At 38.5% G+C, this 24,006-nt stretch overlaps 1 protein-coding gene and 1 pseudogene across 1 annotated transcript in view; one reads left to right on the forward strand and one right to left on the reverse strand.

The window, feature by feature from the left end:
• MRPL3 (mitochondrial ribosomal protein L3) overlaps nt 1-24,006 on the forward strand; it is a 59,727-nt gene that overhangs the window by 25,859 nt on the left and 9,862 nt on the right. The window contains exons 6-9 of the mRNA XM_027546102.1: nt 54-114; nt 16,485-16,593; nt 18,589-18,666; nt 20,852-20,929. Of these exons, the coding sequence (XP_027401903.1) occupies nt 54-114; nt 16,485-16,593; nt 18,589-18,666; nt 20,852-20,929 (326 nt within the window). The remainder of the gene's footprint in view (nt 1-53; nt 115-16,484; nt 16,594-18,588; nt 18,667-20,851; nt 20,930-24,006) is intronic.
• LOC113895218 lies at nt 5,597-6,071 on the reverse strand (annotated as a pseudogene).

The following is a 24,006-nucleotide window of genomic DNA, read 5'->3' on the forward strand; positions in this document are numbered from 1 at the left end:
TTGTTTCTGAGCTAACAAATTTCATATTGATTTTTTGTTTTATTTTCATAAAGGCACTCCTCTTTATGCTGCTCACTTTCGCCCAGGACAATATGTGGATGTCACAGCCAAAACGTAGGTCCACATAACAGGTTTTTTCCTTTTGTTTTCCTTGTATATTAAAAAACAGCAGAGTGAGTGAAAGAAGTGCAGTCTTTCAAAGTCAGTGAATAAAAGATAAGTAATCATTATTCTCATTCATTATTCTAATCTTTAATGTAACTGATGGTACCAGTTTTTAAATTGCACTGAATTAGTTGTGCATGAAGAGTTTACGTTTTAAATTGAGATGTGTGCTTCTTCAGATGGGACTAAGAGAAAGGTTACATTACTCAAGTTCCTTGTGGGGTGGGCCCACATCTATTTGAAGACAAAAGGCTGCGTATATTCTATCGGTAAAAGATACAGGAAGCAGTTAAATTACAGATATCTTGTACTGTAGAGCATTTTTGGAACTGTGTTAAAATCCTATCAGAAACTGGAAGAAGAAAACAGAATCATACCTTAGGCCTCTTCAGTAGCATGACATCATCTTCTTGGCATTGGAAGGGACAAAATATTTTGTCATATGTAAAGAAGAGTTCAGATTTGGTAGAAATGAACACTTAATTGTCACTAACAGAAATGCTGACTTTGAATCATACTTTTAAGTTCAGCACTGACTAGATAACTTGCAGGAAACTTTAGAACTTGTAGAAGTAGTTTTTTAAAAATCAGTTGTGACAACCTAGAGGAGTGGAATGGGAAGGGCAGGGGAGGCTCAAGTGGAAGTGAGTATATGTACACTTCGGCTAATTCAGATTGTGTGGCAGAAACCGACACAACATTGTAAAGCAGTTATCCTCCAGTTAAACATTTTTAAAAATCAGTTGATGTTATCTCACTATGGAATAAAGTCACCAAGCCCTTTTCAGTATCATTTCTTATAATCCATATGATCTAGGCTAAGCTTAACTCCAGATATCAGCTCCCATCCATTCTTTTGTTTGACTTGGCTTGTTTGATCTTAAGTTCCCCTATAGGGATTGAACCCCCAATCCATGGTAGTGAAAGCACCTAGTCCTAACCACTGGACTGCCAGGGAATTCCCAAGTTCTCATTCACTCTTATTTCTTGTTCTGTTAACATTGAGGACAGTTTCACTGCTTTATGTGTCTCAGTTTCCTTTTGCCATTTGACAAGGTATGCAGCCTATGTTCTAGAAATATTCTGACTGAGAACCGTTTGAAAATGAAAATAGCCTCGAGGTGCTCTGGGATAACCTTAGATCACAGTGACTGAACCAGAGCTGCTGCTTGTATCCACGGAAACCAGATAAATCTAGTGTCAGTTTCCTAAATGCAGTCAGATACTTCTTCGCTTCCTCATTATTATTGCCTACTTTCTAATATGGGCCATGGCACACAGGTCCTAGGGACCTTAGGTTTTGATTAGCTATTTAGAAATGGAGGGGGTTTGGCCTGGAGAGGAGAGTAAGGCTTTAAAGAGACTGAACCGTCCTCCTCTTCTCCCTTCCTCCTGATTGTTGTGAATTCATTCCTACTTGCTGGGGCCTCTGAAATTACTGGTCTTATGGTAACGTTTGTCCTGCGTGCCCTTGTGAAGAAGTCAAAATATTGGAGCTATAAAGCTTTGGTTTGGGTAGATAGGGAGACATGTGTTATGAATCAGATGGTTTTACTTTTTAAATTCCTAAATTATTACATATAATAAAATACTTCATGGTAATTTGTTAACTTACAGTTAATAATGTGTGCTTTCCACTACATATTTTGTAGGGTAAATGAGATATTCAAGAAGCCCCACCAAATCAGTTTCCTTTGTTAACAGATGCCTTGTGGCAGTGTTTGTGACTAGCTTGGATTGGAGCCTAGCCTTTTTAGTGTCTGTGTTCAGCAGATGCTTTTATTTCATATGTTGTTGTTGGGTTTCTTTGACGTCTTTTTTTTTTTTTTTTTTTAATTTTTTAATTGAAGGAAAATTGCTTTACCATGTTGTGTTGGTTTCTGCCATACAGCAATGCAAATCAGCCAAAGTTATACATATATTACTTCCCTCTTGAACCTCCCTCCCCTCCCCCCATTCCTTAACTTCTTAGAAGCTGTTTTTAAAACTTCAGCCTTCTTGTGAGAGTGTGTTGGTTTTGTGTTTTAAGAGCATATATCTAGAAGACAAGAGTGTGTATAGCCATATGCATTTCAGCCTCAGGACTAAACAGCTGATGAGAACTGAGAGAGGAAATAGCCTTAGGCTTTAGAGTAGTTGACACACACCTGTGAAGGGGGACCTCCATTTGTTGTGTGGCTGCTGTACCACCTTCTGTTTGACTGTATAATGTGTGCACAGTACTCTAGTGTATGTACCTTTTGGGGGTATTGCTATGCTAAGTCACTTCAGTCGTTTCCGACTCTGTGCGACCCCATAGACGGCAGCCCACAGGCTCCCCCGTCCCTGGGATTCTCCAGGCAAGAACACTGGAGTGGGTTGCCATTTCCTTCTCCAATGCGTGAAAGTAAAAAGTGAAAGTGAAGTCACTCAGTTGTGTCCAACTCTTAGCGACCTCATGGACTGCAGCCTACCAGGCTCCTCCATCCATGGGATTTTCCAGGCAAGAGTACTGGAGTGGGGTGCCATTGCCTTCTCCATTTGGGGTATTACCTGAGATCAAAATGAAACAGACTGATCTTTTGCTAAATGTTGCTGATAACTGTAGTTTTCATAGCTGGCATGTTATTATGGCCTCAGGGTGCTTGTAAGTGCTTTCAAATTTACAGAACTCTGTCCTCCTCATATGGAGACGTTTTGGATCTCTCCTGAGCAGGCTTGCATCTAAGCTACACACAGTCCTGGTGGCAGCTGTCACTGCCATTGACTTTCCCCATATGTGTGTGTACCTGTGTACATGCACGCAAACATGAATCTGCTTGCTTTTCTTTCTCCTCTTTAAATTCTTTTATCTCCTTTCCATGATGCTTCTCACTTTTTGAACAGTTCCCCCAGCTTGGAGTTTTAGTCCTTTACAGCCAGTGAGAATGTTTTTTCTTTGTTGACTATAAATGGAACCGTTATCTTTTAGACATAGGCTCCAAGTTGTGGCAGTCAACTTTGTCCTCCTTTTTTATACTTTGTCCTCCTCTTGCAGCCCTTGTTTTAAAATTTTGAAACTTCTGGGTTCCATCATCTTGATTATTAATGATGTTATAAATGTACACACTGGAGAAAAAGTGTTGCACTGACATAGTTAGGTCAGATGAGGGATAAGGATTCATAGCCTGGAGCATCAGTTCCCACACTTGAGTGGGCTTCAGCATCTCCAAGAAGGCTTGTTAAACAATCTTCTATCTACTACCAGTCTTCAGATTCATTAGATCTGGAAAGTACCTGAGAATTTGCATTTCCAACAAGTTCCCAGGTTGTGTGGATGCTGCTAGTCCAGGGACGACACTGAGAACCACTGGACTGAAGAACAGTCAGAAGCTCATCAGTGAACTCGCTTTTCTGTGCTCCTTTACCCAGCACAGAGTCCCAGTGCCTGCCTTTTCTCAGCTCTTCTCAAATTAGTCCTGAGAAATCTGTATGCAGGTCAAGAAGCAAGTTAGAACCAGACATGGAACAACAGACTGGTTCCAAATTGGGAAAGGAGTATGTCAAGGCTGAATATTGTCACCCTGCTTATTTAACTTATATGCAGAGGACATCATGTGAAATGCTGAGCTGGATGAAGCACAAGCTGTAATCAAGATTGCCAGGAGAAATATCAATAACCTCAGATATGCAGATGACACCACCCTTATGGCAGAAAGTGAAGAAGAACTAAAGAACCTCTTGATAAAAGTGAAAGAGGAGAGGGAAAAAGTTGGCTTAAAACTCAGCATTCAAAAAACGAAGATCATGGCATCCGGTCCCATCATTCCATGGTGATTAGATGGGGAAACAATGGAAACAGTGGCTGACTTTATTTTTGGGAGCAGATGGTGACAGCAGCCATGAAATTAAAAGATGCTTGCTCATTGGAAGAAAAGCTATGACCAACCTAGACAACATATTAAAAAGCAGAGACATTACTTTGCCAACAAAGGTCCATCTAGTCAAAGCTGTGGTTTTTCCAGTAGTCGTGTATCAATGTGAGAGTTGGACCATAAAGAAAGCTAAGCACCAAAGAATTGATGCTTTTGAACTGTGGTGTTGGAGAAGATTCTTGAGAGTCACTTGGATTGCAAGGAGATCCAACCAGTCTGTCCTAAAGGAAATCAGTCCTGAGTATTCATTGGAAGGACTGATGCTGAAGCTGAAGTTCCAATACTTTGGCCACCTGTGTGAAGAACTGACCCACTGAGAAGACCCTGATGCTGGGAAAGATTGAAGGCAGGAGAAGGGGATGACAGAGGATGAGATGGTTGGATGGCATCACTGACTCTATGGACATGTGTTTGAGCAAGCTCCAGGGGATGGTGATGGACAGGGAAGCCTGGTGTGCTGCAGTCCATGGGGTCGGACACGACTGAGCAACTGAACTGAACTCAAATGATAACATATGGACGTCTGTTTTAAAGTATGCAAGTCTAGTCAATCTGATTTCAAATAACATTGCAGTAAAAGTAAGCCTGTGTATTACTCACATTTTAGTTAGCATGAAACTGAAAACTGGTCTCCTTAGTAACTGGCCTCATCATCTCCTTTCCATTAGAGATTAATTTGAGACTTGTTTCTAATTGAAATTTATTTTTCTCATGTTGTAATAATTATATTTAATTGTTAAGTCTACACTTATATTTTGAGTAATTCAAATTTTTTACCATATACTTTCAGTTTTAATTACTGGATTAAATATACGTTAGAAATAACTTAAGAAAAATTTAAAATGGAAAAACAGTAATTTAAGAAAATATGGTGTTAATAGAATCTATCTACTTGAAGAATGAAATTGTCCACAGACATTTTCTTTTAAGTGACCAGTAACCAACACTAGCAACCCCCCTTTTTTTACATTTTTAAAACATTTATTTATTTTTAATTGGAGGATAATTGCTTTACAATATTGTGTTGGTTTCTGCCATTCATCAACGTGAATCAGCCATGGGTATACATACGTCCCTTCCCTCTTGAACCTCTGTCCCACCCCTGTAGGTTGTCACAAAGCCCCGGCTCAAGTTCTCTGCGTCACGCAGCAAACTCCCCCTGGCTGCCTGTTTTACGTATGGTAAATGTATGTGTTTTCAGGCTACTCTCTCCATTTGTCCCACCCTCTCCTTCACCCACTGTGTCCCCAAGTCTGTTCCCTATGTCTGGATCTCCATTGCTGCTCTGCAAATAGCTTCATCAGGACCATCTTTGTACATTCCATATATATGCATTAATATACGATATTTTTCTCTTTCTGACTTACTTCATTCTGCATAATAGGCTCTAGGTTCGTCTGCCTCATTAAAACTGACTCAAATGTGTTCCTTTTTATGGCTGGGAGCCTCTTCTTGAAGACTTCCTTAAATTGTCTTTTCACTATAATTATCTTTAATGTCCAGAGTTTATAATTCAGGGCCTTCTCCCAGACTGAAGTTTATAAATTCTCAGTTGGCTTGTGAGGCTAGTAGGAGTACTTTTTCTTGTCTGATATGGTTTCTGGGAAAACTTCATTCAAGTCCTCAGTGGTCATCTGATCAAGTGTTATTAAGTTCCTCATCTTCTCCAGCTCTTTCTCATATTCCTCAATTCTGATCTTTGAGAGAGACAGAAATTCAGCACAGCTTTTCACATCTTCTTTTTCTTCAGTGTGTACCTGGGCAGTGTATTTATCCTCTGGCATAGGAAACTTCGGGGCATTAACTCCTTCTCAAAGTCATCTTTCAAGCCAGCCTTTGCCACATTGGCCTTGCAAGCCCAGTCAAGGGCAGGTGGTTTCTCAGGCAGGTTAGCCAACCTGGAGGTATGGGTCTCATTCCAGAATTTCAAGGAATTAGCAGTGGCCTTTGGGAGATAATCTCCCTGAAAGCTACCCAGTCAATGGCTTTTAGAGCAAGTTTCCATCCAACCATCTTGAGGACCTTTATTGACCCGGGGCCCACAGTCCACAACAGGCTTCCTGAATTTATAAAATGTTCCTCTTTTAATGATTACATTGGAAAATTTGCTTACATCGAAAAAATATATATATTTACCTGTGCTGTATTTTTAAATCAGAAATAGTTTTTTATCTAGAGAGTCTGAGAATACAAATTCTATTTAGATTATGTGGGAAAGATCCTTAACATCTAATATATAAAACTTTTCTATCAGAATAATTTTTCAGTTTTCATTATTCTATAAACATTAAGTCTCAGTCTTTGAAATGTATCAGTTTTATGTAATTTATTCTAATTAAAGCCTAGCATGTATAATGATGCAATCCCCACACCACCACAACCACCGCTGGGTAGTGGTACTCCCTAGTGTACTAGGGCCCTTTTAAAGGCTATATCCTTGTTCTGTAACGGCGATTATATTCCACTGTAATTTCTAACAGATGATGGGTTTGGAGGTTCAACATTTTTCCCTTTCTTTCTCAGTTTTGAGGAGGAAACATCTCTAGATAATGTAGAAAGAGTCACTAATATAAAGTATGACTGTTGATTCTACCCTTAACATGCAGTGTTTAGTCCATTGTTTTCTGTTGAATTCTAGCAGTGCTTATTTTAACTTTTGCGTTTTTCTTTTTTTATGTTAAAGGAGAACTCTGAAAAGAATGAAAGTAAGATAAACAAAAAGAAAACTGTAAATACACATTCTGCATTATTTAGGAGATAAATGTTAGGTCTCTCTTAGAGAACTTGGAAGACACTGGCGATGGTGATGAGCCCATACTGGTGGGCATGGGACACTTTCCTGCCAGGTGTCTTACTGAACTTTGAATTCATGACAGTGGCATCCCTGAAATAATTGCTCAAATCTCAGATTGAAATCAGAAAACATTTCATTCAGTTACTTAAAAGATTTTTTTCTTTTTGTACATAAGATCATCTGAAAAATCTGTCTATGAGTCTGGGCTAATGAAAACAACCCATATATTTTCAGGCATAATCTTATTACTTAAATAGCAATTTCTGTCATAATCTTATTATTTTTGAAGTTATCAGTGTCATTTAAATTCTCATTACCCTTTGGCTCAAAATAGGAAAAATATGTATGTATGCTCAGTCATGTTCGACTCTTTGTGAGCCAGTGGACTGCAGCCCACCAAGCTCCTCTGCCCATGGGATTTCCCAGGCAAGAATACTGGAATGGGTTGCCATTTCCTTCTCCAGGGGATCTTCCTGACCCAAGAATCGAACCCACATCTCTTGTGTCTCCTGCATTGGCAGGCAGATTCTTTACCACTGAGCCACTGGGAAGCCCAAAGAGAAGCAGCTGCCAGGAGAGACAGACAGGGTACTTACTTTGATAATACCACTGGTAGTAAAAATGAAAGGAGTAGGGAAGAGTTAATTTGGGTTCTTTCATTAAAACATCGAAGTATGTACAGAAATGTTTTCCATCAGAGCCTTCAGGTGATTAAAAAGCTAGGTAGGTTCTTAACAAAGCAGAGACTCTTTGAGCTGTGTGCTCAGTCCTGCATACTGTTCAAAGAAGGGTGCTTCCACACGGTCAGAAGCTCGAGGGAAAACAAGATACATGCTGCCTTCAGGGAACAATTGTTCTCCAGCCCTGCACATTTTAATAAGTTACTTTATTTACTGGTTATTCAAAGCAGTAAAATTTTAAGCATACTAGTGAAAATTTTTCTAAATGAGTAAACTATAGAGGGAAATAGTCTCTGTGAAAAAACTATGTGTTCAGTCAGTCAAAGTGAGGTGGTCTAGGGAGCGTGGTCAAAGCATGGCTCTGCTTCTCCGAAGCTCTGTGACCTAGACAGCTTTCTTAACCTCTCTGTCACCTCATCTTTGCTGTTGTTCAGTTGCTTAGTTATGTCCGACTCTTCGCCACCCCACGGACTGTAGCTCACCAGGCTTCCCTGTCCTTCAGGGTCTCCTGGAGTTTGCTCAAACTCATGTCCATTGAATCAGTGATGCCATCCATCCATCTCATCCTCTGTCTCCCCTTTCTCCTGCCTTCAATCTTTCCCAGCATCAGGGTCCTTTCCAATGAGTTGGCCCTTCGCATCAGGTGGCCAAAGTATTGGAGCTTCAGCATCAGTCCTTCCAGTGAATATTCAGGGTTGATTTCCTTTCGGATTGACTGGTTTGATCTCCTTGCTGTCCACAGGACTCTCAAGAGTCTTCTCTAACATCACAGTTAGAATGCATCAATTCTTCAGCACTCAACCTTCTTTATGGTCCAACTCTCACATCCATACATGACTACTAGAAAAACCATAGCTTTGACTATATGGACCTTTATTGGCAAAGTGATAACTCTCCTGTTTTCATATGTTGTCTAGATTGGTCATAGCTTTCCTTCCAAGCAGCAAGTGTCTTTTAATTTCATGACTGCAGTCACCATTTGTAGTGATTTTGAAGCCCAAGAAAATAAAGTCTCTCACTGTTTCCATTTTCCCCATTGTGTTTGCCATGAAGTGATGGGATTGGATGCCATGATCTTTGTTTTTTGAATATTGGGTTTTAAGCCAGCTTTTTTACTCACCTCTTTGACTTTCATCAAGAGCCTCATCTTTTTTTCTTTTTCTTTTTTTTAATGTAAATTTATTTATTTTAACATGAGACTAATCATACCACCTGCCTCATAGCCTCCTAGTGTTAAGGTTGAATGAAATAATGCACATAAGGCTCTTAGCTCAAGATCTGGGATGTAGTAAATGCTCCAAAGTATTGGCTGCTGTCATTATTACTGTTTTTTCATTTGTTTCAAATTTTTTTTTTGGTTTCAAAATTTTAAAGGAAAAATCTATGTTTTCCTCAATAGGAAATATCTTTTAAAATGAATTAACTACATTGAGTTATTTAGAATTCAATTGTGGTATTTTCTAATACATCAAGTTATGGCCTCTTAAACTGTTTTGTATAGCCAAGTAGTAACCTTACAAAGCACTCTAGGTAATTTTAAGAATACATAATACCTGCCACATCTAGAATTTACAGTGTAATGAGGATGCCCTTGAAATAGCTCCATGCTTCTCTGATATGCTACTTTACTTTTGTTTTACTCTGTTTATCAGGAGGCAGTGTGACCTGGGTTGAAAGCATAACCAGATGCTTTCATTTACCAGGGATTTAACCTTGGGCAAGTGGCTTAACTTCTCTGGATACATTTCATTATCTTTAACATAAAGGTTTAGGATTAAATGGTTTCTAAGTTTCTTCTTTTTTTTTTAATGTGGGTTTTTTTTTTTAATTTTTTATGTAGTTTTTTTTTTTAAATACAGTTGGTTGACAGTGTTCTGTTAGTTTCAGGTGTACAGCAAAGTGATTGAGTTATATATATATATATATATACATCTTTTTTCATATTCTTTTTCATTATGGCTTATCACAGGATACTAAATATAGTTCCCTGTACTATATGGTGGGACTTTGTTGATTATCTGTTGTGTATATAGTAGTTTGTATCTGCTAATCCCGAACTCCTAATTTATCCCTCTCCTACCCTTTTCCCCTTTGGTGACTGTAAGTTTGTGTTCTGTATCTATGAATCTATTTCTGTTTTTTAAATAAGTTCATTTGTATCTTTTTTTTTAGATTCTACATATTTCTAAGTTCCTTTCGGTTATATAAATCTGTTTCCAAAAAATGATCCCTTAATTTTCCAAGTGGCATAATTCACTGTTTTCTATATTAATGAAGTAATTAATGAACTAATACTCAGAAAACTGTTTTGTCTTTTCATGATGTTACAGAATTATTTGAGTTTTCTGTTTTGAGAAGAGCAGACTAGGACAGCAAACATGGTGTCTGGGTTTAATTAGGACAGCCAGAAAATGCTCCCTTCTAGAAAAGGGCCCAAAAGAATCACTGCACATTTGGCTCTTTGTCCTACTGAATGAGGGGCTTCCCTGGTGGCTCAGATGGTAAAGGATCTGCCTGCAATGCAGGAGACGCAGGTTCAATCCCTGTGTCAGGAAGAAGGAATGGCAACCCACTCTAGTCTTCCTGCCTGGAGAATCCCATGGACAGAGGAGCCCGGCAGGATACAGTCCATAGGGTCGCAAAAGAGTCAGACACAACTTAGCAACTTAAACAACAAATATTGTATGATCTAGATTTAATGTCAGAAAGCTGTAAGCAGTGTACACTTAGCAGTCATTTGTTGATAAAAAATATTCACAGACATTGATAGTTTATAGTTTTTAATGATAGTTTATAGCTTTATAGTTTTTTGACAGAAACAGAATACCTCCTGTTCAGGTCATGCTGTCACGAATTCATCCTGGAGAGTAACAACCAAACAGATCTTCCATGCTAGCTTTTACCTTGTGTGTGATGAGATGCAGAGCACCTGAAACATTCCACGATGACTTACTGTGTGCTCAGGAGCTGTTTTACATCTCTGATTGAATAGGGTTAGACAAGAACACTGCATTGGGTAGAAACTGACTTCAGACATTTACAGGGGTCTTCAGTGGCCAGGGCAAAACTTGGTGAAATTCCTTCAAAATTCCTCAGAGAACTCAGAATGGATGGACTTGAGAGTACTCCTCACTTGTAGACCTTACTTTATCCTCGTATACAAGTGTATCCAGAACCATGCAATCAAAGGCAGTTACCCACTAAATAGGGAAATATTTGATGAGTGTGTATTAAATCTTTATATCTGCTGGTAGACATTTAAATGTTTGTCAGAGTGTGACAGAGAAATTAAATTCATAGTAGTAATCTCTGGAGATTTATGGAATACAGTTAGAAACACTAAATTATGCATTCTCTTCTGCAAGGTTCTTAACAGTCAGACCTTCACACCCTTCCTCCCCTTTTCCTAATACAGTCTTCTTATACTTCTATTAAAAAACCCATTATATATAGCATTTGGAAACTATAGGACCAAATCAAGGAAATAATTATTTCTTCCAGACACAGTTAAAGCCAGTAACAGGGTTACTCTGAGTTCTCAAGATAGGGTGCTGCTTTTAGATGCTGCACAATCCCTGTGCTTCATGAACTTAAAGTACAGTGAGGAGAAACAAGGAGAAACAAGGATAGTGAAGTCTAAATTTAAATCGTATCTTTGAGATTTTTTGAAATTTTGTTTTAGAAAGTATGAATGCTGTAAATAAAGTACACTTTTTATGTTTACCTAATTTTCACATATGCTTCACTAGATTTGGACCTTAACATTGTGTTCTTAGCTGATCTGAATTTTCCTTTATTTCATTTATTCTGCTGTCATTAACTAAAAATGGCAGCAAAAAAGGGGTGGGTGAGATTAAAGCATATTATGTATTTCGTATCCCTTTTAGTGAGATGAAGGTTTTATTTTATGTGACCTGTGAAAATCCTATGTTGGAACTGTGCATGGGTATACTAAGTGTATATTCCTTCATTTCCTGCTTTTGTCTTGTTTTTGTTCTCCAGTTGGGTGACAACTGAGAGAAACAAAGGAATAGACACCTGTTCTGCACCCCCACCCCCCACCCCAGAGCAACAGGTGCCTTTTGTTCTCTATGGTCTCAATTCAGCCAGTGATTTGTCATATCATGGGTGTCTTATCCTTTTGTTTAAAGGTTATTTATTGAAGAGACTCCCATTGTACGCAGTATAACAACATGATGTGTTCTAGAACTAGATTGAAAAACAGTCTGTAATTAGCTGACAGTAATTAACACTTTCAGGATACCACTTTGATTTTGTAATCATCTGCTGGTAAAATGAGCTAAATTATCTTCTGAAATTTACCCAGAATGGTTTTTTTCACCAGTGCACACTTGCATGCTCTCTCTGTAAGCAGGAGCTGAATCAGTTTGAGAATTCAGAAGGTACCAACAAACTTTCTACCAAGAATGACCACTGTTAGTATTTTGAAACCATGCTCACTTTAGATTTGGCATTGCCACTCCCTTCCCTTTTTTTCTTTAAAGTGTTATTTGCTGAACAGTATCATAAGTTCAAATAACTTTTTAGGTACTATTCTATTTTTAAATTGCAAAGAATTTATTTTTCAAACACATTCTAAAATTCAGTGTTAAGTTTCTGAAACAAAACTGCAGTGAAATATTTTATTATTTACTTCCTAGATGCTAATCTTGCAAAGTTTATGGTGACTTTCAGTGAATATGGAAATTCATTAAATTCCTACTTTACCTCTTTGATCAAGGATAAGCATTATTTTGAGTTCTTGAGGCCAAAAAGAATTATGTACAGGCATGCCTTGGATATTTTACAGTTCAGTTCCAGACCACTGGAACTGGTAAAGCAAGTCAAACAAATTTTTTCATTTCCTAGTGCATGTAGGAGAAGGCAATGGCACCCCACTCCAGTACTCTTGCCTGGAAAATCCCATGGACGGAGGAGTCTGGTAGGCTGCAGTCCATGAGGTCGCTACGAGTTGGACACAGCTGAGCGACTTCACTTTCACTTTTCACTTTCATGCATTGGAGAAGAAAATGGCAACCCACTCCAGTGTTCTTGCCTGGAGAATCCCAGAGACGAGGGAGCCTGGTGCACTGCCATCTGTGGGGTCGCACGGAGTCGGACACGACTGCAGCAACTTAGCAGCAGCAGTGCATGTAGACGGAGAAGGCACTGACAACCCACTCCAGTACTCTTGCCTGGAAAATCCCATGGATGGAGGAGCCTGGTAGGCTGCAGTCCATGGGGTCTCACAGAGTCAGACACGACTGATCGACTTCACTTTCACTTTTCACTTTCATGCATTGGAGAAGGAAATGGCAACCCACTCCAGTGTTTCTTGCCTGGAGAATCCCAGGGACAGGGGAGCTTGGTCAGCTGCCGTCTATGGGGTTGCACAGAGTCAGACATGACTGAAGCGACTTAGCAACAGCAGCAGTGCATGTAGAAGTTATGTTTACACTGTATTATAGTCTGTTAAGTGTGCAATAGCATTATGTCTAAAAAAAACAATTTATGTGCCTTAATTTAAAAATACTTCTGGCTTAAAAGAAACTGTCATCTGATTACACAGGGTTGCCACAAACCTTTCCAATTGTAAAATCCACAGCATATGTGGAGCACAATAAAACAAGGTATGCTGGTCAGTGTATACCATAAGTGATGTGTTAGTTGATTAATGTGAAAAAAAACTATTTAAATTATTCATATACAAATAGCTTTGACCTGTGATTTGATAATATTTAGCTGTTATATCCTATACATATTCATATTGTTTTTATGTTGATATTATCTTGATTTGTCTAAAACAAGTCATCTTAGTCAGGTGGGCTTATTTACTTCAATCCATTAATCTCTGATGATTATTTATTCAGTGATGGCTTTGTTAAATTAAGGAAACATAACATTAAAAAATGTTGACATATTAATATCTAATGAAAGGTAGAGAAATTGTTTTTATCTTCAGTTCAGTTGCTCAGTCGTGTCCGACTCTTGCGACCCCATGAATTGCAGCACGCCAGGCCTCCCTGTCCATCACCAACTCCCGGAGTTCACTCAGACTCACATCCATCGAGTCAGTGATGCCATCCAGCCATCTCATCCTCTGTCATCCCCTTCTCCTCCTGCCCCCAATCCCTCCCAGCATCAGAGTCTTTTCCAATGAGTCAACTCTTCACATAAGGTGGCCAAAGTACTGGAGTTTCAGCTTTAGCATCATTCCTTCCAAAGAAATCCCAGGGCTGATCCCCTTCAGAATGGACTGGTTGGATCTCCTTGCAGTCCAAGGGACTCTCAAGAGTCTTCTCCAACACCACAGTTCAAAAGCATCAATTCTTTGGTGCTCAGCCTTCTTCACAGTCCAACTCTCACATCCATACATGACCACAGGAAAAACCATAGCCTTGACTAGCCGGACCTTTGTTGGCAAAGTAATGTCTTTGCTTTTGAATACTCTATCTAGGTTGGACATAACTTTTCTTCCAAGGAGTAAGCGTCTTTTAATTTAATGGCTGCAGTCACTATCTGCAGTGATTTTGGAGCCCAAAAAGATAAAGTCTGACACTGTTTCCACTGTTTCCCTATCTATTTGCCATGAAGTGATGGGACCGGATGCTATGACCTTCGTTTTCTGAATGTTGAGCTTTAAGCCAACTTTTTCAACTCTCCTCTTTCACTTTCATCAAGAGGCTTTTTAGTTCCTCTTCACTTTCTGCCATAAGGGTGGTATCATCTGCATATCTGAGGTTATTGATATTTCTCCCGGCAATCTTCATTTCAGCTTGTGTTTCTTCCAGTCCAGCGTTTCTCATGATGTACTCTGCATATAAGTTAAATAAGCAGGGTGACAATATACAGCCTTGATGTACTCCTTTCCCTATTTGGAACCAGTCTGTTGTTCCATGTCCAGTTCTAACTGTTGCTTCCTGACCTGCATACAGATTTCTCAAGAGGCAGGTCAGGTGGTCTGGTATTCCCATCTCTTTCAGAATTTCCCACAGTTTATTGTGATCCACACAATATGCCTGAAAGAGTCTTAAAACTCATTCTAGGCATTTCTTTGTACCAATCGTCTGCATATATTTGACAATCAGAGACAAACTTTAATACTGTTTGAACCTTAGTATTGTTTCTGTTTACAATGCATAATGTTTCTCTAGTTAGCAGAATTTGAAAATAGAATGGTTTTGTTTAAAAATTGAAATATTAGACTTTTAAGAAATTGTTCGTGTCTGATTTTATTTTTCCATTGGCTTTTTTTTTTAATTTTTATTTTTTTATATATATATAATTTTAATTTTATTTTATTTTTAAACTTTACAATATTGTATTAATTTTGCCAAATATCGAAATGAATCCACCACAGGTATACCTGTGTTCCCCATCCTGAACCCTCCTCCTTCCTCCCTCCCCATACCCTCCCTCTGGGTTGTCCCAGTGCACCAGCCCCAAGCATCCAGTATCGTGCATCGAACCTGGACTGGCAACTCGTTTCACACATGATATTATACATGTTTAAATGCCATTCTCCCAAATCTCTCAACCCTCTCCCTCTCCCACAGAGTCCATAAGACTGATCTATACATCAGTGTCTCTTTTGCTGTCTCGTACACAGGGTTATTGTTACCATCTTTGTAAATTCCATATATAGGCGTTAGTATACTGTATTGGTGTTTTTCTTTCTGGCTTACTTCACTCTGTATAATAGGCTCCAGTTTCATCCACCTCATTAGAACTGATTCAAATGTATTCTTTTTAATGGCTGAGTAATACTCCATTGTGTATATGTACCACAGCTTTCTTATCCATTCATCTGCTGATGGGCATCTAGGTTGCTTCCATGTCCTGGCTATTATAAACAGTGCTGCGATGAACATTGGGGTACACGTGTCTCTTTCCCTTCTGGTTTCCTCAGTGTGTGTGCCCAGCAGTGGGAATCCTGGATCATAAGGCAGTTCTATTTCCAGTTTTTTAAGGAATCTCCACACTGTTCTCCATAGTGGCTTCTGATTCAGACCTTGAAACCAAGATCCAACTTCTCATCTTGCTGAGCATTTAGGGCATTATTAATATTTTATTTCATGTTATATTGTATATACCTGCCTAGAGTTTTAAAACACAATAGCCTGAAACAATAAGCATTTATTACCTCACAGTTTCTGTGATCATGACTCCCAGTACAGCTTAGCTGGGTGCCTCTGGCTCAGAGTCTCTCACGAAGCTGCAGCCGACTCATCACTCAAGACTGCAGTCATCTCCGAGTTCAACTTGGGGATAATTGCCTACAAGCTCATTAATGTGGCCACTGGTGAGCAACAGGCCCACAGTTGTTGGCTACAGAGGTCTTTGCTGCATGACTCTCAATAGGATAGCTTATGTTATGGCACCTGGCTTCTTTCAGAGCTGAGAGCACAGGGATGAAGCCAGTCTCTTTGTAATGTGGAGTCAGAGGTGATGTTTATCACTTCTGCCATAGTTTATTGCTTAGAGGTGAGTTGCTGGTCTACACAGACTCAAGGGATGGTGATTCATCATACAGGGGCATGCATGCTGGGGGGTAGGGGATTTTTGTTTGTTTGTTTTGCTTTTTTAACTTTTATTGGAGTACAGTTGCTTTATAGGAGGTGGGGAGCTTAATGATTGCCTGCGGCATCTCTTGCAAGTACCTTGAACTTCTAAAATGTCCCACTTTTACTGTGTCGTTACATAGGATTAGGATGATAGAACTTCTGCTTAACTTGCTGTTGTCTTACGATCTTTATATAGAATGAGACTCCAGGAAGTGGTGCAATCAGGAGAAAGATAAAGGCATGTTCATTTGCAGTTTTACTTATATGGCCTTTTCTAGTTATTTAGATAAGGAACTTCGCTGAAACTCTAAAATACTATCAAAGTATGCAGTTGGGGATATTTTACCTCTCTTCATTATGTAAATTGTAACCGATTTATCTTGCTCAGTATTGGTAAAGGTTTTCAAGGTGTCATGAAAAGATGGGGATTTAAAGGCCAGCCGGCTACTCATGGTCAAACAAAAACCCACAGGAGGCCTGGAGCTATTTCAACTGGTGTAAGTATAAGTTAGCGATCCTCTTTTTAGTGGTGAAGATTCAGCTTTTGTGCATATGGTGCTTTGGTCTGTCTTTAGGATCAGGTCACATAATTTGAATCTTATTTCAGTTGGGTGCTAGTAAAAGTCACACTTCTATGGGTTCTGGCCTTTTTTACTTTCCAAAGCCAGACGTGAATTATCTGGTTATATCCTGTGTACTTACAGCCAATGTTCTCAGTACTGTCTGCCTACTTTCTTTCCCATCTCTGCCTCCCATGCTAAACTCTGAAGTCCACTAAAGTGATCAGGGATCAGAGTGCCCTTCCATCTGGCTTCACTGGTTCCTTAACAGATTTGTTTCTGCCTTAAAAGAGACCATTGGTAAAAGTTGTCAAGGACAATATAATGATAAAGGGGAAAGTAGTAGAGAAAGAAATGAGAAATAGACAGTAGGGGCATAGGAAGGAGAGAAGGAGTTTTCTACTACTAATTCAGCCCTAGTGAACACCTCTCCCAAAGGTATAGCCTGAAGAACCTAGGGGAATGTTACTCTTTGGAGCATCAGAGGATGCAAGGTTAATTCTAAAGCTTGATAATGTATTCTACTTCTTATAAGAGAGATACAGTTGAAAAACACTCTTGAGTTAATTTCTCACCTAGCAGATTGTGCTGTCAAGCTGTTTAATTTTTTCCACTCTCTTGGCAAGGATGTTCTCTCATCCATTGCTAATGGAAATATAAAAGATTGTATTCTTTATGGGGGGAAATGTGGTGATATCTAACAAACTACCCACGTATTTGCTTTTGACACAGCAATCCTACTTCTCAGAGTTAACCCTAAAGATATTCTCCCCAAAATATAAAGATGCATTTGTACAAAATTAGTCATTGTAACATTATTTGTTATTTATAGCCATAAATGTCCATAGCTGGGAGTCGGGATGAACTCATCTGAACTCCCAGGTATAGTGGAATACTATGCAGCTGAAAAACAAACAGCAAGGTCGTTGTGAAACAATGACGTGATTTCCAGGATATAACAAATGCACACGTTACCTGCTTATTTTTGCAAAAAGAAGGATGAAAAAGATAAACCAGAAACTAATAAGATTGATTGCCTACTAAGGATGAGTTAGAATAGCGTTGAAGAGCTCAATAGTGGCAGGAGTGACACTGAAGATACACTTTTTTATTACACTTTTTACTTTGGAACCATGTTAATGTTTTACATATTCAAAGTAAAATAAAAACAGGGGTGGAGGGATCCATAAGGAAATATAAGAAAATAAACCTATTTCAGATGAGTAACAGACCCTCACTAAAATGGAGGTCTAGAGTGGACTAACTCAAGTAACTTGTGAACACAGTTGTTGGCTGTATACCCAGAATCTAAACTTAAAATGTTCTGTGTGCAACTATTGAGTTCTAATTATGTTTTTTGAAGTAGTGTTAATTAGCCATTCTGAGATAATTTTCTGTGAACTGTAGGATTGACCAGATGAATAAATATAATGATAATGGAAGCCAAGTTTCTCACTGTTAGAGATAACTGAGTCTGTCCTTCAGTCACTCTGCAGAAAGATAGTAACATCAGAAGCAGGGGTGGGAGAGTAGGACCATTCCAGCTGCCGTGGATGGATGGAGTTCAAGTCAGTTATTACAGAAGATTGGTGAGAACAGGCCAGGCAGTCCACATTTTTTCTTTGAAAGATATTGAGATGTGTTTGTATGTCCTTCTAAACACCTCATTTGCTGCTCTCTTGTTACTGAAGTTTTCTCCTAAAGGTGTTCTCCATCTGTGCTTTTATTGTTCTAATCTAATTTAGAAAGGGAATTTTCTAGGGGTAAATGTGACTAAGTCCATGTTTAGTTTTTTACTGGGGCCTAGCAAAATGGGGGGAGGGTGTGGAATATTTTTATGACTTATTTCTTATTTGCATTTTGGTTAGATTGTTACTGTTGGAAATTGAGAGGCACTACTTGAAAAGTGCTAATTTGGGTTCTCTTCTTTAGGATGTTGCCAGAGTCTGGCCTGGAACTAAAATGCCTGGACAGTTGGGGAATGTGGATAGGACAGCATTTGGACTAAAAGTAAGTTTCTGGAGCGACTCTTTTTAGGAATAAATTAATGCCTAAATGCAAATGCAACAGTATATATATTTAACGTGTCAGTGTATGGTTTTACAATTATTGAGGGGTGGGGCTATATGAGCTGTGTGTGTATGTGTGTGTGTGTGTGCATGTGTTGGAGTTGCTATCATATGTATACATTTAACATCCAAGCCTTGGAAAATGCACTCATTAAAAAGAAAAAGTTAATTATATATTATTTGACTTGAAAGATTTCCACAAGGTGTATGTGAAAAAATAAATATTCAGAACATTATGTGTAATACTCTTATAATAAGCATAAGCTCCCTACATACATGTTGCCACACCATGTAAACACAGAGTAGATGGTTATATACCAGATTATTTTTTATTAAATGTCAAATGTGTGGGTGGATGTGGGTGAGGAAAAGAAGAGAGGGAGACAATAGAGACAATCAAAATAGGAAAAAAAGTACTAAAAAAGCATTGTGTTATACATCCATTGTGAAATAATTATATATTTAAAAGAGGGGAGTTAAATTCACTCTCTTTGAACTTGAGGAATATATGTAATATCTAAGTGAAAATGAGTTGTAGATATTAGGTGGCATATAATTATATTTTTATTAAAACAACTAATCTGTGTATATGTGTGAAACACATAGAAAGTACATGAAGAAAATAAGCCATTCAAAAGAACCACCTCAGAAGATAATCATTGGTAACATTTTGGTGCACATTCTTTCATTCTTATTCTAGATATATATTATTTATAAATTTTAATCAGCAGAAGTTTTTTAAATTTTATATAATTAAAAATAATAAATTTTTTAATTTATATAATTATTTTTCCTCTTCTATTACTTTTATATGTGCCAGTTCAGTTCAGTCTCTCAGTCGTGTCCAACTCTTTATGACCCCATGAACTGCAGCATGCCAGGCTTCCCTGTCCATCACCAACTCCCAGAGCTTACTCAAACTTATGTCTATCGAGTTGGTGATGCCATCCAACCATCTCATCCTCTGTCATCCCCTTCTCTTCCCACCTTCATCTTTCCCAGCATCAGGGTCTTTTCCAATGAATCAGTTCTTCACATCAGGTGGCCAAAATATTGGAGTTTCAGCTTCAGCATCAGTCCTTCCAATGAGTATTCAGGACTGATTTCCTGTAAGATTGACTGATTTGATCTCCTTGCAGTCCAAGGGACTCTCAAGAGTCTTCTCCAACACCACAGTTCAAAAGCATCAATTCTTCGGCACTCAGCTTTCTTTATAATCCAACTCTCAGATCCATACATAACTACTAGAAAAACTGTAGCTTTGACTAAATGGACCTTTGTCGACAAATCTGCTTTTTAACATGCTGTCTAGGTTCGTCGTAGCTTTTCTTCCAAGGAGCAAGCATCTTTTAATTTCATGGCTGCAGTCACCATCTGCAGTGATTTTGGAGCCCAGGGAAATAGTCTTTCACTATTTCCATTGTTTCCCCATCTATTTACCATAAAGTGATTGGACCGGATGCCATGATCTTCATTTTCTGAATGTTGAGTTTTAAGTCAACTTTTTCACTCTTCTCTTTACACAGACATCTATTTGTATCTACTGTGTGTATTTTCTTTTCATGTGTGCATATGTGTGACAGGAGAGATTTCAGTTTCCCTAATATTTAACATTTACCCATGAGGTGTAGGTGAAACTGGATTTTCCCCCAAACCTTTTCTCAGTACTATTTCTTGACCATTCTCACTTGTATAAATGTTTTCCCCACATTTGTTTGAAGGCCTGTTTGAAGGCCATCTGCTTAGCACACTTTTTAAAAAAATTAGACCCAGAGAGATGATGGCTTCCCAGTTTCTAGTTGCAAGCTCATATTAACTAAAAATAAACTTGAATTTCCACTTGTTACTCTTAATGGTGCCAGCAGAATATTGAGATATCCTAGTAGTCTTGATTTTTCAGTCACATTTATACTTAAAATGAGAGTTTTCTACCACTTACATGAGACATGTGTTGTAGTATTACAACACAAGTCATCCATAGGATTTGAAATTTTTATTCTCATCCAATATTTTGAGTTGCTAACATGATTATGACTCCAGGCTACTTATAGCCTCAGCTTTTGTATTAATGTAAGTGTATTCTCATTACTTTCAACTCTTAAAGTTTGATTTTATTTCTACTTTAGGTATGGCGAATAAACACAAAACACAATATAATCTATGTCAATGGTTCTGTACCTGGACACAGAAATTGCTTAGTAAAGGTATGTGTAACGGTCTTTATTTTCTCTTGTTCAGAGATGTGGATGTGTGCCATGAGTTCTCTTCTCACCCATATGTGACTTGAAAATAAGTTGCTGTTTCCCCACGTGTTCTTTGCTAATTTTTCTACTTATGTAGGAGCACCTGAGTGACAAAATTGCATAAAATAACCTATAGGTTATGTCTCTAAAACCATAAGCCCACACAAAGGGTAGGTCTAAGAGGCTCTTTAGAAATACAAAAAGGTTATTAGCAAAACTACTTATTAAAAATAACAATATATCTCCATCCTTCCAAAAACTTTTTCATTTTTAAAGAGTACTTTGACATGGGAACTGGAATTATGTGAGGTGAAAGTTAAATGAGAGTCAACAGGAAAGGTGGTTTGAAGTGAACATTTTGAGAGATTTATTATTATTACTAGCATTGCTCTGTCTTTTCCTTGAAAATGCATTTTTGTGTTCAAACATGAAGATAAGAAAACATGTTGTATGAGATAGACTTGAAAAAAATTCTTAAGCTCTTAGAGACATTTTTTCCCATCAAATAAAAACAAAATAAATATTCAACCTGGGATTTAAGTCAACATAATACAAAATGAGAGATAACTTTTGAATTTTGAATTGTCCATTCTGAAAAGTGAACTTGTAGTAGAAGTGTATCAGCAGCTCCCAGAAATAGGCTCTTCATTATTCTAACAAGAACAACAGAATAGGCTGAAACTTAAATCCTAGATTTTTCCAGTCAGGTCAAGTAGGTTGCATTACTAGCATAAGGTACCAAATTTGTTTCAGTCTTCAGTTCAGTTCAGTGGCTCAGTCGTGTCCGATTCTTTGCGAGCCCATGAATCGCAGCACACCAGGCCTCCCTGTCCATCAACGACTCCCAGAGTTTACTCAGACTTACGTCCATCAAGTCAGTGATGCCATCCAGCCATCTCATCCTCTGTCATCCCCTTCTCCTGCCCCCAATCCCTCCCACCATCAGACTTTTCCAATGAGTCAACTCTTCACATAAGGTGGCCAAAGTACTGGAGTTTCAGCTTTAGCATCATTCCTTCCAAAGAAATCCCAGGGCTGATCTCCTTCAGAATGCACCGGTTGGATCTCCTTGCAGTCCAAGGGACTCTCAAGAGTCTTCTCCAACACCACAGTTCAGAAGCATCAATTCTTTGGCGCTCAGCTTTCTTCACAGTCCAAGTCTCACATCCATACATGACTACTGGAAAAACCATAGCCTTGAGTAGACGGACCTTTGTTGGCAAAGTAATGTCTCTGCTTTTGAATATGCTGTCTAGGTTGGTTATAACTTTTCTTCCAAGGAGTAAGCGTCTTTTAATTTCATGGCTTCAGTCACCATCAGTCTTACAGTAATTAAAATTCACTTTCTGACTTACCTGCTGGCTCAGGTGGTAAAGAATCCACCTGCAATGCAGGCGCCCTGGGTTCGATCCCTGGGTTGGAAAGATCCCTGGAGGAGGGCATGGTAACCCACTCCAGAATTCTTGCCTAGAGAATCCCATGGACGGAGGAGCCTGGTAGGCTGCAGTCCATACGGTCACAAAGAGTTGGGCATGACTAAGTGACTAACACTTTCACTTTTCTGGAACTCTTCACTTCTTTGATTGAATTCTCATTTTTTTTTAAGGGAAAAAAATACATTTGATTAATTATTGCAAGATTTGGGCAGGTTTTTGTTTTTTGTTTTGTTTTGGTTTTGGTTTTCAGGTTTTTAGGTTTAGGTGTTTCCAAGCTCCAGGTCACCCAAGTCATACTGGTACTGGAAGCCAGCAGATTATCACTGTGCTTCTCCTAACATTTTGGCCTCAGAATTCAATGCATTCCTTTCTCCAGATTTTGTTACATCATTTTAAATCACAACCTAATAAAAGAGAAAAAAAGGAAAATGACCATTTTTTCATAATAAATTATACTAGATAGCAGATGACATTTTAAACATTGCCAAATCCTCCTTTTCTCTCCATTTGCTGTATACAATTCTAGGCTAGCTTCCAGCTAAGAACTGCTCAGGTTTACCTCACTGTTGTCCTTGACACCAACAGGGATGAATAGGTCAACTACCTTGAAATACCATATGTACAGGGTTCAGATCTGGTTGTTATAAACAGTTTACAATCAACAACACTTACTATTTAGATTTTCCATCCACTTCAACAAAGATTGCTTCCAAAAACTCAATCCACTTAATGACTGGTGGCTTGCTATCACTGAAGATGTTCAGAAAGTACACTGAGGGCAATTCCAAAAGAGGAGTCCAAATACATTTTGAGAAACTGTACCATCAGAGAAATGTCTGGCCACTTTGAAGTGTTAACACACTAGTAAATATATTTCCAACAAAGATTTTGATAAAAGAACTCATCTTGAGAAAAGTCTTTGAAATACACTATCCTTTAACTGTCTTTATATTAAAGTGTGGGTTTAGGGGAGTGTTTTGTGGGTTTGTGCTTTAAATGTCAGAAGTTTGGTAAATCTTCTGAAACTATTCACCCCACTTTGTCCATTCTTCCCAGTGATTCCATAGCAGGTGAATAAGCCCCTTGTCCTTGGGGCTCTAGGCTCTTCTTGCTGGACAGGCAGCCGCATCAATTCACTCACTCCACGGGAGCTTTTGGCTCCATCAGAATACAGAGTACTAGGCTGCCAATAACTTTTTTTTTTTTTCATTCTAAAGTTAGTGTCTTAGGGATAATAAAACCTGTTTAATCAATGTAAGCTTTTTGTTGTTGGAATTCACTAAATGTATTAAGAGAACCTAAAGAACTGTTTTCTACAACATAATGTACTTACTATGCATGTGTACTTGTCCCTATATCCTGATTTATAATGTGAGTTTATTTTCAGTTTTGCCTGTTTCGTGTGTGTGTTCTACCTCCAGCTTTCCTAAAAAGGATTTGAACTGGTTTGCCAATATACGTAAATATAAAAGAATGAAAGAGAGAGTCCTGAAGGCAGGGAAATAATAAAGCCAGTGGTAAGATTCAGTACACAAAAACATGTACCAGCAACTTTGGCAAAAGATAGTGGAGTAGAGGGACCTTGAGTTCACCTCTTATGAG

This window comes from Bos indicus x Bos taurus, chromosome 1 (assembly GCF_003369695.1).
Source record: "Bos indicus x Bos taurus breed Angus x Brahman F1 hybrid chromosome 1, Bos_hybrid_MaternalHap_v2.0, whole genome shotgun sequence".
Classification (NCBI taxonomy): Eukaryota; Metazoa; Chordata; class Mammalia; order Artiodactyla; family Bovidae; genus Bos; species Bos indicus x Bos taurus.